The sequence below is a fragment of the Ylistrum balloti genome, unplaced genomic scaffold (genome assembly GCF_031769215.1).
Source record: "Ylistrum balloti isolate Yb309-2 unplaced genomic scaffold, AGI_CSIRO_Ybal_v1 Utg370006, whole genome shotgun sequence".
Lineage (NCBI taxonomy): Eukaryota > Metazoa > Mollusca > Bivalvia > Pectinida > Pectinidae > Ylistrum > Ylistrum balloti.
In genome coordinates this window covers 3,433,776-3,448,333 of record NW_026782081.1, presented here as the reverse complement: position 1 = coordinate 3,448,333, position 14,558 = coordinate 3,433,776, and the positions used below count along the sequence as shown (strand labels likewise).

General features: G+C 34.5%; 1 protein-coding gene across 8 annotated transcripts in view; it reads left to right on the top strand.

Annotated features, from left to right (window-relative positions):
- The window catches only part of LOC132548283 (uncharacterized), a 41,294-nt gene extending 28,226 nt beyond the window's left edge, over positions 1 to 13,068 (top strand). For 6 of the 8 annotated variants that reach the window (XM_060212142.1, XM_060212139.1, XM_060212140.1 and 3 more), the window contains exons 2-6: positions 7,730 to 7,856; positions 8,139 to 8,220; positions 8,662 to 8,736; positions 9,273 to 9,488; positions 9,692 to 13,068. In XM_060212142.1, coding sequence (XP_060068125.1) covers positions 7,730 to 7,856; positions 8,139 to 8,220; positions 8,662 to 8,736; positions 9,273 to 9,488; positions 9,692 to 9,750 — 559 coding nt within the window. In that variant the 3' untranslated portion in view covers positions 9,751 to 13,068. The other 2 variants (XM_060212141.1, XM_060212138.1) reach the window with 2 other exon arrangements.
- Positions 13,069 to 14,558: the final 1,490 nt, after the last annotated feature.

Sequence of the window (14,558 nt, the reverse complement as noted above, 5' to 3'; positions counted from 1 at the left end):
AGTAGACGTTGATGCACATTGATGTACAGATGTTAATATTCTACTTTGACTTAATGTATTGTGGCCGACCCGGTATGTTATTAACACAAAGTAATTTAAATATTTATGACGAAGACTACAGATTTGAAACTTGATTAGACAATGAAGTCTTTTAATTTCTCTTTAATTGTAATTTTTTTTCTGTTAATATCAACAGATTATTGACGCTGTGAGACAATGGTATGGTAGATATTTGGCCCTATTTGTCTGTGTTTTGTCATCTTTCTGGAAATTTACACCGTGTGTATATATACTATGGTTTCTATACACACCACTAACCATGTTATCACAGACTGCTTCTGTAAGACCTCCGAGTGACTAAAGCGTTTTGTCTAAGGGTATATACTGTAAATTAATGACATAAGGTGCTCGTTTCAAACACAACAGTATCCACTTGGACATTAACTAATGGTAACTTGCCAGTTCAAGTCTGATCATGCTTACTCTGTATTTATAATAATTTGAACCAGTTTGCTGATCTAATTCGTGAATCAAATCTATTTGTTAACTGCCGGGGCGGTCAGTAGGTATTGACAATGTCGCTGCTAAAGTCGTTCAGGTAATTATATATCTCAATGTTGGAACCTGTGTAGTCTTACCAATATGGCTCATAGTCTGTCCTTCCGCTACGGAGTTCTATTCGTGTTTACGATGAGCATGCTGGCATGCATGATCGTGGGCTATCGTGTTATGAAATGGTGAGTAATCCGTGGGTTGTATTACTTTCGATTTAAAAACTATCCTTCTGCAGCGATTCGAATAATCACATTTGTTATTTGTTAGGCATACGGATGATATTATTCGTAATCGTCAAGAAAAAAGGCGTTGATGGAACATATGTATAATGATTCAAACATATAATTGACCATTAAAATAAAACATGAATGATCCTACCAAAATAAGGAGGATCCACGCATTCTGATAATGATCCAAACAGATATTGTTGAGGAGCTAAAACAGCTGTGGACGAGGCCGAGAAACGGTTAATGGTGTAACCGTGTTATGATTTACCTAAACACGACGATACAGTGGTCTAACCGCATTATTATTTACCTAAACACGACGATACAGTGGTGTAACCGTGTTATGATTTACCTAAACACGATGTTACAGTGGTCTAACCGCATTATTATTTACCTAAACACGATGTTACAGTGGTCTAACCGTGTTATGATTTACCTAAACACGATGTTACAGTGGTCTAACCGTGTTATGATTTACCTAAACACGATGTTACAGTGGTCTAACCGCATTATTATTTACCTAAACACGATGTTACAGTGGTCTAACCGTGTTATGATTTACCTAAACACGATGTTACAGTGTGATAATCTTCTCTACCTACTTTATCATAATGATCCAAAAGGAGAAGTGATCGATTCAGACAACAAAGTGATACTTTATCTGTATCATTATACTGAGGTCACGTGGTCATTAATACACGCACCCGTGATCAACACTCGTTACTCAGCATTAAACTTGAAATTAAGGTTATTGATGGCATGCAATATAAACAGGAATACCTATGTTTGGACAAGAACAATTGTACAGATGACGTCATTTACTTATTTATTGATTTACTTAAGAGACTTAACAATCGCTAACTTACTGCCTGTCAGTCTTTCATTTGACGGCAGATATATGAAACTGAACAAAAAGGGAAAAGCGGTGAGTGAGAGTTGATAGTGGTATAGATGGAGTCGACTGTACCGGTGTTCCTATGACCTTATGCTGTAAAGCTCGACTCCGTGGCCTAACATTGTCCCAACTGAATTCTAACCACAGGTAACCAGTTTGAAAATCACACGAGAGGGAGGGACGTTTCTAATCTGTGATCATTTGGTATAATCTGTATTTTCGAAGTACTCGTTATTTCCTAATAATTATATCAACCTGTCTAAATCCTTTATATCTTTACCTGACCTCGGTGCCGACATTGATGAACACGCGCACTAATCATCGACATATGCGATGTAGTTATGCAGTGTATGATATATGTTGACTGTTACTTGTGTGTTACCACATAGTTTGTTTACCGGCGGTATAGTGGTTTCTATAATCTGCAGACATGTGAAAACTATATTACAAAGAATATTTCATCCTTTGTGTTGAGTACTTTTGTCAGGTTACTTTTCTTGTGATTTCCTTTATATATTAAACAAAAAACCCTGCCAACTTCAGTGTTATTGAATCCTAGTGTCCTTATTACAACTCATTGCTACAGCCAACCTTATATCAGCTGTTTTATTGCACACACGGGTGACCACGACCTAACATGACGTCACCGTTGCCCGTATGTAAAACAGATATTTAAATAACAAGGGATCCCGGCTTGTGTTATGGTTGGTCGTTAGTTACCGTGTCGAATGTCAATGGAATTCAAAGTTTGGTTAGCAACACGTTATTTGATTAAACGGTGTTAGCGAGATATATAGGTGTGATAAAACGAAACCATTTATAACTATAGCAACGTTTGTTAGAAATTTCTAATAATACCTGGTTAATATCCAAATTCATCATTCCTGATGGAGTAACATGAATCTGATAGATGTTAGCTTTTTCCATACACATAGCTGGTAGGTGGATATAACTGCTGGCTGAGAAGTGGAGCTATGCGTATGCCGGCAGATCCGAACAACTCCAGGCGGAGGTACGTGTGTCTGGATAGGTGTCGTCACAAGCTCAGCACAGCTGGGTTGTCAGATTATTCAAAGGAGTTCGGATTCATGGATTACATGTCAATTTGTTCATTTTCCTTGTCAATGCACTTTAAGACTGGACTAGAATGGCAACAGAAAGGTACTCTGACCACTGTTTACTCCATTTAGTTATCCTGTCGACATCTTTTCTCCTGTCTGTTGCCTATACAATATTCAGGTGGTAAGTAATTGGTCTCGCTCTCTTGGTCTGCTTAAATTTCACTTTTGAAAATATTTGTTCAAACTTGATGAATGATGTACGCTTGTGTATTTACATTTGCCATGTTTAATGATTTTACTTAGTAGCCGTTTAAAATGTTAATTTTAGTCTTTATGCCAATTTCACTATCATAAACTTAGGGAATGTGATTTTTTATGCATTCGTTTTTGACCTGTATGTAGAAGTGGCAACGGGTATCGGTTTCAATGATCTGCATATGAAAGACATCAGAAATAGCTTTACGTTTCCTATTTATGGAACCACTCAACTTCCTTGTTGGAATTCCAATATTAATTTTGTATTTGGAAAATAATAGCACGTGATTGTTTGAGAGAGAGAGATTGTAATGCCGGGGTGATCCTAACTGCTCCTCAACATGTTGGTACCAGCACTGATATTACTGGTTAGCTTTATTTGTCTTCTACTCTTAGGAATCTGGAGGGAGATATACACTTCTAGGTAATCGTTTAGGAAATTTTGTAAATATTCAGCATATAGTTATTGGTTTTGATGTTTTGTATTAATTCTGTATATTCATTGGTTTACTTTATTAAGATCACGAGCACACATCAAATTTTTGTTGTTTTTGTTACGGTACAGGATAGCAATACACGTGTATTTTGTGCATGTTTACAACCACCTAGCTGCCAAAATCTTGATGAGGCATCCTACATATCCTAGAGCCCAGAAAAGATTTTTTCTCTACGTTGAGATAGGAATTCTTGGATATAGAATACGCCTATTTCATTTATTTACCTGAATATTTAGGTCACCTGAGACAAAATCTCGGGGTGACCTATTGCGATGCTCTTTTGTCCTGCGTCGTGCGTTGTTCGTCGTGCGTCGTAAACTTTAACATTTTCGACTTCTTCTGGACAACACCTGAACCATGAAATGAAATTTTACATATATTTTCCATGGCTAAAGGCGCACCAAGTTGTAAATTATATAGTCCCCAGGGGCCTGAGGGGCGGCACCTAAAAGTGTCAAGTTGACTGAAACTTCAAAAATCCTCTTCTCAAATCCCAGGTATGATGGAATCAAATACTCTTCATGGACGGAAAGGCATTCAGGTGTCTAACCAAAATTGTAGATGTCATGACCCCGGTGTCTCACACTTTCCTATGGGGAGGGGATAAAGTTTACTATCGTTTTCATAGGAAAAATACATTTTTGAACATCATTAGTTTATTTTCTTTTAGAAATACTTCAAACTTGGCTAGAATTATCAGTTTAAGTTTATCAATTTGATGAGATGCACATATTGACCTAGTTTTATCTCCAGAGGGAGATAGGCGATTCCAAATATGGGTCAAATTGACTGAAATTTCAAAGATGTTCTACTTTTCATAGATGGAAGATTTTTTAGTGTAAATTTTTTTTTATTCAAACTTGGTTAGAAGCTTTAGCCCAGGACATCAGTTTACATATGCATTATGTGATCAATGCAGTTAAAGTTCCTACTTTTTATGACAAAATCATTGCTATGACGTGTTACAAGAAGCATTATAACTCAGGTGACCGTTAAGAACCTTGGACCTCTTGTGATAACACAAAGGAGTTTTGGTTGTTGCAAAATTCATTTCAGAGTTTTTAGGATATGTATGCAAACTTGGAAAGGAAAACATCGCCTTTTTACCGTAGTTCAACCGTTATTTACGGCCAGTATCCGAGGTTTATCTGTTGTGAGTATTTGCGGCTAGTATCCGAGGTTTATCTGTTGTGAGTATTTACGGCTAGTATCCGAGGTTTATCTGTTTTGAGTATTTGTTTCTCTATAGTTTGGAATTGAAAATAGCGACTGAAGTTCTAAACAAAACCATATGTCTTTTTCATATATTTTAAATGGAAAAAATGGAACACCAACATACAATGCTGCTAGAGAGACTTTTATCTCGGTTTGATTGAGATTGTTTGATATAACGAGTGGTACGGACACGAACTCATGAAATAGTTATAACAGGTATTGGTTTGATCTTTGTCTTACTCTTTGTTAAATGATATTAAGTCGTCAAACAATGCGTGATTGCCCTGTTGATACACATAAAGTACAGTTATAATATAATTACACATACAAGCAAGCAAACCTTCTATTCAAAATGACATTTAAACTGCCAGGTAATCTCAAAATTAGTACTACAGGCAATTTTGAACACGTGAAGAGCTCATGCAGTGTTTAAATGTCCAAAGTCTTCAGGTCGTCGACCACGTTACTTATGTCAAGTTCAATTACATGTAGTATAGGGTTCTCCCGTCCGGACGGACAGATGGATGCCAAGTCAGTGTTATATGGTTTTAACACTGTAAGCTGCGTCTTCGTGTTGCTTGTGTGTCATACCATTATCCGCTCTGTCCTGTAAGTCTCAATATTCCTTATTTTGAAAATTGATATTTGACATGTGTGTGCTATCACGATGCAAATAATTTGTATGTATCCCTTCAATTCTGCTGTCAGTTTATATAGATACCAAATGCTTTAAAGCTGGCATACACGACATAGTTATTATCAATGTGGAGATGACTTCAAATTAATGTATTTAAGTCTTGGAATTTATCATGATAGAGAAACGTGAGTTCGGTTTAATTTGAATTATCTGGAAGATATATGTCAGTATTTGTAAAGATGTAACATGAGCTGATCTATAGACTTTCATCCTGAAAGTCATCAACCACAACACTGATTATCTAACATAATAGAATGGCTATGCTTATTAACAGATACTCGACACCTACCCCGTAGGTGTAACTCCTACAGGTGAAATGGCAGCATTGACGGACTGTGCCCTTGTATACGCGCAAGCTTGGCAGTGCGTTCGGTCAAACTGTAGTAAAAATATATTTCTTTTCTACGGAAGCGTAATTCTTGTCTTGATCTTTTGAGTGTATTAATAAGAATATACAAGTATCTGTCGTTGAGGAACGTTGATTTTATTTCTATAGAATAAACTATTTTAAAACTAGTTTTTATGGTTGGGGTGTTACAAAACTAGGACATTCTTTGGGGTGAAATACAATAATGATATCTATTTGTTTGACTGATATGTCAGATTAAAAAAAAAACTTTTTGCGGAGATTTGTCGAACACTTTTAAATATAATTGTATTTGTAAGAAATATCAGGTTTTACCGCACCAGCGTATTTATTCGTCATAGACGTAGTCTTAATTGAATGTACTTTTATATATGGCTACAAGTGTCAAGCATTTGATTCTTCTGATCAAATCAAATAACAACCAACATTACATGTAGAATGATTCCTCTACAATGTTTGCCGTGATCAACAAACAAAACACTGTAAGCATGATTGATTTACTGAAACAATGTTCAAGCTGGCATTTACATCAACATCAGTCCAGTTTTTCTTCAATGATCCTCATTTTACCTACATCAACATATGTGAAATTACATATTCTTATGCAATGACATACGCGTTATTTTTAGACTGCGTGTAATACAAATGTGCTGTGAACCGAAAGTAACGATGGCCCGAAGCCAACTTGAATTTCCCGAACAATATATAATATATGCCTATTGAGGCTGTCAGCTGTTCGGCTGTTTATGTGTTGGATATATCACATTTAGTTTGTCGATTTCAAGGTGAAGTGAGGCTATGTTTTGTTTACATTGTGAAGACCCGAATTACAATCTACTGACCGAGTCTTTGGTATTGGCCGTGTTTACTGTGTACTTCATAATCCAGTTGTAAGTTTAACATTTCCGCAATATCAGTCAACTTTATCGAAAGTGTTTCATGATGTATGTCGGCCATCTTAATATTTTATATGTAAATTATTTCTCATTAACGAGCACAGACCGCAATCATTCAACTATGGAATCATATTGTTATGGAAGTATGAATACTATTATAGCGTTATGTAGCTTACACGTTAAGTTTGTGTAAATGTTAAAAACCTAGAAAATGTTGCAAACAAGTATGGCTTAGTTTTGATGAGGAGTGTGGATGTTGATGGTGTGAACTGAAGGGAAATGGAAAATTTATGTAAACTGAATGATAAGGTTTTCTATGTTTACAAAGGGACGTTAATGGTTATCATATAGTAGTGAACAATTATAAGACCACTCCATTTAGACATAAACAGTGTACACTGTAAAACCTAAGCGTTCATCAAAAATTTAAATAATCCGTTCAACATTAAATTATTAGATGTGAATATTAGTAAAAACTAATTCCAATTATCACATACAATTTCATCATTTATATATCATCACATACAATTTCATCACTTATGTATGATCACATACAGTGTCATCGCTTACATATCATAAAACCTTGAACATGAACTAAGAAATACAACATGCACTACTACTGGTCTTGAAAACACAACTACAAAAGCAATCTGATGTGGATGGTTCAAACTAGTTTTCGACTTTTGTCGAAAGAAATGACAAGAAAAGAGTTGATAAATATAAATTGTGTCCATTTTAAAGTTTTTTCTCTCAAAATACAAAAAATGATATTTTCTACATTACGATGATGTAAAATGATCTAAGTGTACATAGAGATTAAACTGAAGAAAAGAAATTCCTATACAGTGAATTGTGTATGTAGAATCATATAATGTCGCCAATGAATTTACTCACATGATTGTGTTAATGCAAAACTTATTTAACACGCGGCTCTACTCTCGGTTGACAGTTGGAGAGTTTTGGTAAACATGAAACCAGTTACATGGATGCACATTCAATAATGATCTGGGGGATAAATATTTGTGAAAGTTGTCTAATCAATTATTATATTTTTCTCTTTGAAGGTCCCAGGGAGCAGAATTCTCAAAAGGAGATATAATCTTCATAGCTGTCGTGATTGGAGCATGCGTCGTCGCCATTATCATCACTATCGTTTGCCATCTAGCGTGTCGGAGACGAAGCAGCAAAGGGGTAGGTACAAAGTGTAGAAGTATTTTAAAATAAATATATACAAGAAGGGAAATTACTCGGTAAAACGTTTCGATCCCATATTTTCAATATATAGATCACAAGATATATGAAGTGTTGGCAATACGGATTAAAATGTTGACAATATTTTATCGTATGGCCAGCAGTAAAAGTAATGTCATTCATTCATATTAAACGGATATTAAAGAGTGAATGACACAGTTAATTCTTTCATTTTGTTACACTTGTCATTCTGTAATCTAATTTGCGGTTATTTTTTTTCAGAATCAAGCCAGTCTGCTTGGCATCTGCTGTTGCTACGATAATAATGTGAACAGTCGGTTCAAAGTTGTCAGCCAAAAAATGGGTATGTATAGAGAGAAAAACATGTACATTCCTTGATAACTTCCCTAATAAGCCTTCATACTTTGCTGTTCACAACTTTTTACAAGGTATATATCGATTTGTTAAGGGAATCTCACCAGGTACGAGTTGACTTATCATGAGTAATCCATTTACAATGTTATACACTTTGATATAAACAAACTGGTTAATGTAATACATATGTGACACATGCCAGGTATCTGAATTCCCGGATGTTGAATTTCCTATAGCCTCTCGGTGTTAAGGCACAACAAAATATCTCCTGTTTCCAGTAATCCTATCTACCGAAATACATTGTTTGTCCTAAACTATTCTAGTATTTTCGCAGAAGCACTGTAAAATCGTAAAAGTCCAGATGTCTCTCCTATATATTTTAACTCTATCCTAAAGTTTTTCAATAACATTTTTGTTTATTTGTCAACAGGCTCCGATTGTGCAATTTGCCTAGAGGAGAAAAACATGATGATTAAGCCAGTTGTCGAAATAACATGTAAACACAGTAAGTTATTATTTAATTATTTTGTCGTCGAAATAACTTGTAAAAACATCAATATATTATTCATTTGGTTATTCTGTTTTAACTGTATTCTTGGCCGTTGTAGTTTGATATGTAATGATATATAGTACTATTATATCCTTGTGAGGAAACGGTAAAATGCTTTAGATTGAGTAGTAGATTTGTGAAAAAGAAAACCATAAAATTGTTCATTGATTATACACAAAAAATAGTCCTGAACAACAAAATATATCTACGTAATATAAATGTTTATCTGCTATTGCAAACAGAAATGTATAGTATTTCAATGATATTAATATAATTGTTTTCCAATCGTCATTTCATATCTTGTACGTGTAATTTAGCTCGTGATGAGTAAATTTTGCAAGCTAAAGAAATGTTGAACAACATTATAACAACCGTTTATTTTACTTGAATGGGTGATCTGATTTTTAAGGACGAGTATGCAGGATGGCTTTCACAAGTTAACCTCTGCTTTAACGGTCTTTTACAAACACACGTTTATGGTGTTGTTGCAGCATATCATCAGGCTTGTATCAGTAAATGTCTCGAAATGGACAAGAGAGCCAAATGTCCACAGTGTCGACGACAGCCAGGACAATTCTCAACTACTGAACGATTCATCGCAATCATCCAGACGCTTATGACGAAGAGAAAGGAGAGAACACTCGAGGCTAAGGCAAGCAGATATCGGCAAGCAGAGGAAGAAGAAAAAATGGCTCCAGGATACACAGGTTAGCGTTAAATATAACTGCATGTATTATAAACGATTGCTTCACAAATGGATATATAACACGTAGTAAGTGAAACCTTCGAAATTATTCTCCAATTCTGTCTTTATGATTCCCTAGGTTGTAGAGTCAAAACAGTTTTAGAAATCCAACGTATTTCTTTACAGATTAATATGTCAAAATTTCATTGATATGTTCATTTTCAGATTTACCCGAATGCAGCGGTTACACTCCTCCACCGATTCCTCCCGAGGCGATTGTTTGAGGGCGTAAAGCTAAACGACCTGGTGCTTGAGAACATTTATACTTCTAGTATTCGCTGAGGACTTAAAACAAAGAGGTTTCCTGCCCATCATTGCCAGGGCCAACGTTGATTATCACGGAATTATTTTTCATACTTTCATATCCTTTATTGATGATAACAGAAATGGTCTTGTTCTTCATGGTGACTGCCTATAATTTCTAGACGTGTTTGACTTCCTGGTGTTAAAGCGGCACGAGAAACCGTAAATAGATCTGAAAAAAACATCTATGTGTTACATGTCTGCAAATATACAGGAATATACGGTGGTGTTGCCCTGGTCACGTGATGTAAGCGTGAGTTATAAAGAACAGTCATCCGATCACAGACAGTTTAATCCACTATGTAATAGTGGAATCATTGGATTGGAACAGAATTTGTATAAATATGCTTAATATGTAGTCTGCTGTTTCATCAATGGTGAAGTTTCTTTGCTGTATTAGATTAAACGGTTAGATATTCTGATTACATATAAATGCATTTGTCATACACATATCACTTTGCAAGTTAAAAATATGTTAATACTCATTTGAAACTTACCATTTCAGAATCATGCCTTTATATTGTAACAACATATATATCATCGAAATTAGGAAGAAGCATCAGATGGTTGTTATTTTACTCAAAATGGTATTCATCGAACAAGTGTGGGGAAAAAATCAAGATAGTGAAAGAAATGTCTCATATTGTCACTATCTCTGATAGATTTAAAACAATTTTATGTCGGATATGTTGGAACCTGGGTTATATACCCTTTGTATACAAGACAATGGGTTGTGCAATATGTGGATGTCAAGAGAATAGGTAAATGAGAATGAGATGTTGATTTGTAGATACCGTTCATTCATTTTGATCGAAACATATATAAGAGAACTTTTATTGAGAAATCAAAGAACTCGCTAACATGCATTCAGATAAATGTATTGAGATATCAATCCGTTTGTAATTTAAAATGTTTATTTTCGAAAGGTGAGTTGTTACTTTAATTCGAATGAAAGTTGTGTCTTGAGAATGTGTCTACCCGTGTGTAATTGTTAAAGTATGAAAGAAATTGATATATTCCAAAAATACTTGTGTGTAGTTTTGGTTTTATGGTCATCAGTTAAAGAAACGAAAATGCTATTTTTTTTACACTATTTTAAAAGATGAAATTGCATTTCTCCCCACATTTACATTATAATTTTAAACATAAAAATAAAAATAGAAATTAGATAAAAATTACTGCCAATATATTTTAAGCCAAATATAATAAAATGGTGATTTGTTCCAATTGTCCTTCCTCCGTCGTCCGCCCGTCCATGATTGGTGTAACTATTTCTTGATAAGTACTGAATGGATCAGTCTCAAATTCCATGTGTAGTTTGACACTGTTATGAACTTCTGTATGTTACATTTTGTAGGCGACCAATTTGCACTATGACCTTTTTTTTACTACAATTTGATGAGAATAACATGACCAATCATTCTTAAATTCACTCGTAGTTTGCAAGGTCGTATTTAAACAAAATAGAAATCAACATGGCCGACATTGGTCGTCTTTAATTTGGCTATTTATAGATTGTTATCACTATATTTGGAATTACTTAATGTATCGTTTTCAAATTCCATACGTAGTTCTCCAGTACAATAATTATGCCTGCTAAATTTATCATTACAGGATACCTCAATATCTCAAATTTAATGCGGGCAGACCAGGAAAACGGACAAATAAGTTAAATAATAAAAGACAGGGGGCTTTCTTTGTTACTATCGATTGTAGTTTGTTATCTCTATTTCTTGCTAAGTTGTTTATGGATTGTTCGGAAAGTTCATATGTAGGTCCCCCGTATATCAGTTTCCCTTGCAAAATTGTGTCACCGAATGCTTTACCTCACGTGTCAATACAACAGGTTGTTAACAGTGAATGAAGAGACACTGATCCAACCAATAGCGATAATAAAGTGACGCCAAGATTTCTCTGGGAATGATGTCTTATCCTAAATGGCAAAACATATATCTTTGGTAAATTGTTTGGTCCGCAATTTAAATGATGATTAAACCAAAATTTCACTTCCCCGTCAGTCTTTCTGTGTAAACTTGTGTGATGAGAGACGTATGTGTTGTTAATGTATATGTATGTTTTGGAAGTCTTGTGGTTAATAGAAATGAAGGTATTATAGAAATACGTGGCCTTAAACCTTAGTCTGAACGGATAAAGTATATACATTGATATTTATGTCAATGAAAATACCCTTTATGTCACCCTTTAAAGTTCACTGTTACTTAAACATTCTACAGGAGATTACCTTTGTTTCGTTTTCTAAATTAATATTCGCGTGCTGGAATACTATAACAAATAACGTATTAAAATACGTATTATTTATTTCTTTTAAGGATTTTGTTGATATCATGTATTTTGCTGTAAATAATAACGGGAGATTCGTCCTCGAATCACAGCTACTGCTCATAATTTAAAAAAATGACGAAGTGTATATCACAGTTATTTGCGAAAACAAACTATATCTGATAGTATATAACGCGTAAAGGGAGGTAACCTGAGTACCTGGGAAAACCACTTCGGTTGAACAGGTAACCCATACGAAAGGCGACAGCGTTGGTACCGCGGTACCACTTTTCAAACGCCGCAATAATATCAGCCTCTTTCCTTTAGGTTTTATTTTCTCTCGCTACTGCTTCCATACAAAGATTGCCAATATCTTGCTAACCAAATTTCAACACTGGACACGTTTTTTTGTTTCTATTTCGGTCCTTTCCTCCCCGTTCCACCGTCACTGTCTTCAAATATACTTGGCTGCTGTGGGGACTTTAAATCCGAAACAATGCCATATTAGTGAAATTGTTGGTAAGGAGGGATTTTGCAGCACGATAAATTACTTTTAATCAAAATATTATGTTTTGGCAGCCTTACCTTCTGTTTCAAAGTCGATTTCTGTTTCCAGGTAATTAGTAGTTTAAATAGTAAGGTAAGGAAATACTCCTTAGAGTTTACTTGATCTGTAAGGAGGCATTCCCGTTACCACAGGTATTATATATATGTATATAACATGAACGTTTATTTTCGTGTTATTTTTCCTATCAATTTTCCTCAATGTTGTCTTAATGTATACAGATTTCCTATTTAATTCACGTTTCATTATGACCTGAATGTTTTTCATCTTTCATCGTTTCATAAATTTTGTACAATGTAATAATTGTGATATTGCTTATTTTTTAATAAATCATGTTCCATTTTATATTACTGTTGTATGTTCACAGAAAATAAATAAAACAATGTCAAACATTGATGTTTTTCTGTTTTCTTTCTGTTGTAAAGTTTAACACTTTGTGTGGTTTATAAAGCGGAAATAATTCCTGTCCGGGCATCAAATAAGACAACACTAAATTTTGGCAACATAAAATGCAACATCTTACGACAAAATATTAACGAAATGTCAACAGAACCTTAAGACTCAAATTCGGTGAAACTTTGGTGAAACATCGGTACTTGTGTTTTTTTTTAATTCTTCTCAGAAAATAAGTCTTGATGAACTGTTAATACAAGACAAAAACTGAAGATATGAAGAATTAGGAATTGGTGAGCTAGACTTGAAACCATTGGGTTTCGTGGAATATAAATGGGATCATAGGATTTCGTGAAACATAGAATAACAGGAAAACTGTATACTTGGTATTAGTGTATGATGAACCAAATGACACTAATATTTCCTGTATAGTTTTACCTATTTCCTATAGTTTGGGTTAACATGAGAGTTGACAAGACACATTAAGACGTGATGAACTGGAGGAAAGACAAAAATATGTGAGGAACTTTCCATATAACTAACAAAGGGTTTGATAGACTTAAATATGTCACAAGGGTTTGGTGAACATATGAAACACTAAGGTTTGGTGGACATATGATACACTAAGGTTTGGTGGACATATGATACACTAAGGTTTGATGGACATATGATACAATAAGGTTTGATGGACATATGATACAATAAGGTTTGATGGACAAATGATACAATTAAGGTTTGGTGGACATATGATACACTAAGGTTTGATGGATATATAAAACACTAAGGTTTGATGGACATATGATACACTAAGGTTTGATGGATATATAAAACACTAAGGTTTGATGGACATATGATACACTAAGGTTTGATGGACATATGATACACTAAGGTTTGATGGACATATGATACACTAAGGTTTGATGGACATATGATACACTAAGGTTTGATGGACATATGATACACTAAGGTTTGATGGACATATGATACACTAAGGTTTGATGGATATATAAAACACTAAGGTTTGATGGACATATGATACACTAAGGTTTGATGGACATATGATACACTAAGGTTTGGTGGACATATGATACACTAAGGTTTGATGGATATATAAAACACTAAGGTTTGATGGACATATGATACAATAAGGTTTGATGGACATATGATACACTAAGGTTTGATGGACATATGATACACTAAGGTTTGATGGACATATGATACAATAAGGTTTGATGGACATATGATACACTAAGGTTTGATGGACATATGAAACACTAAGGTTTGATGGACATATGATACACTAAGGTCTGATGGATATATAAAACACTAAGGTTTGATGGACATATGATACACTAAGGTTTGATGGACATATGATACACTAAGGTTTGGTGGACATATGATACACTAAGATTTGATAGACAAATGATACAATTAAGGTTTGGTGGACATATGATACACTAAGGTTTGATGGACATATGATACACTAAGGTT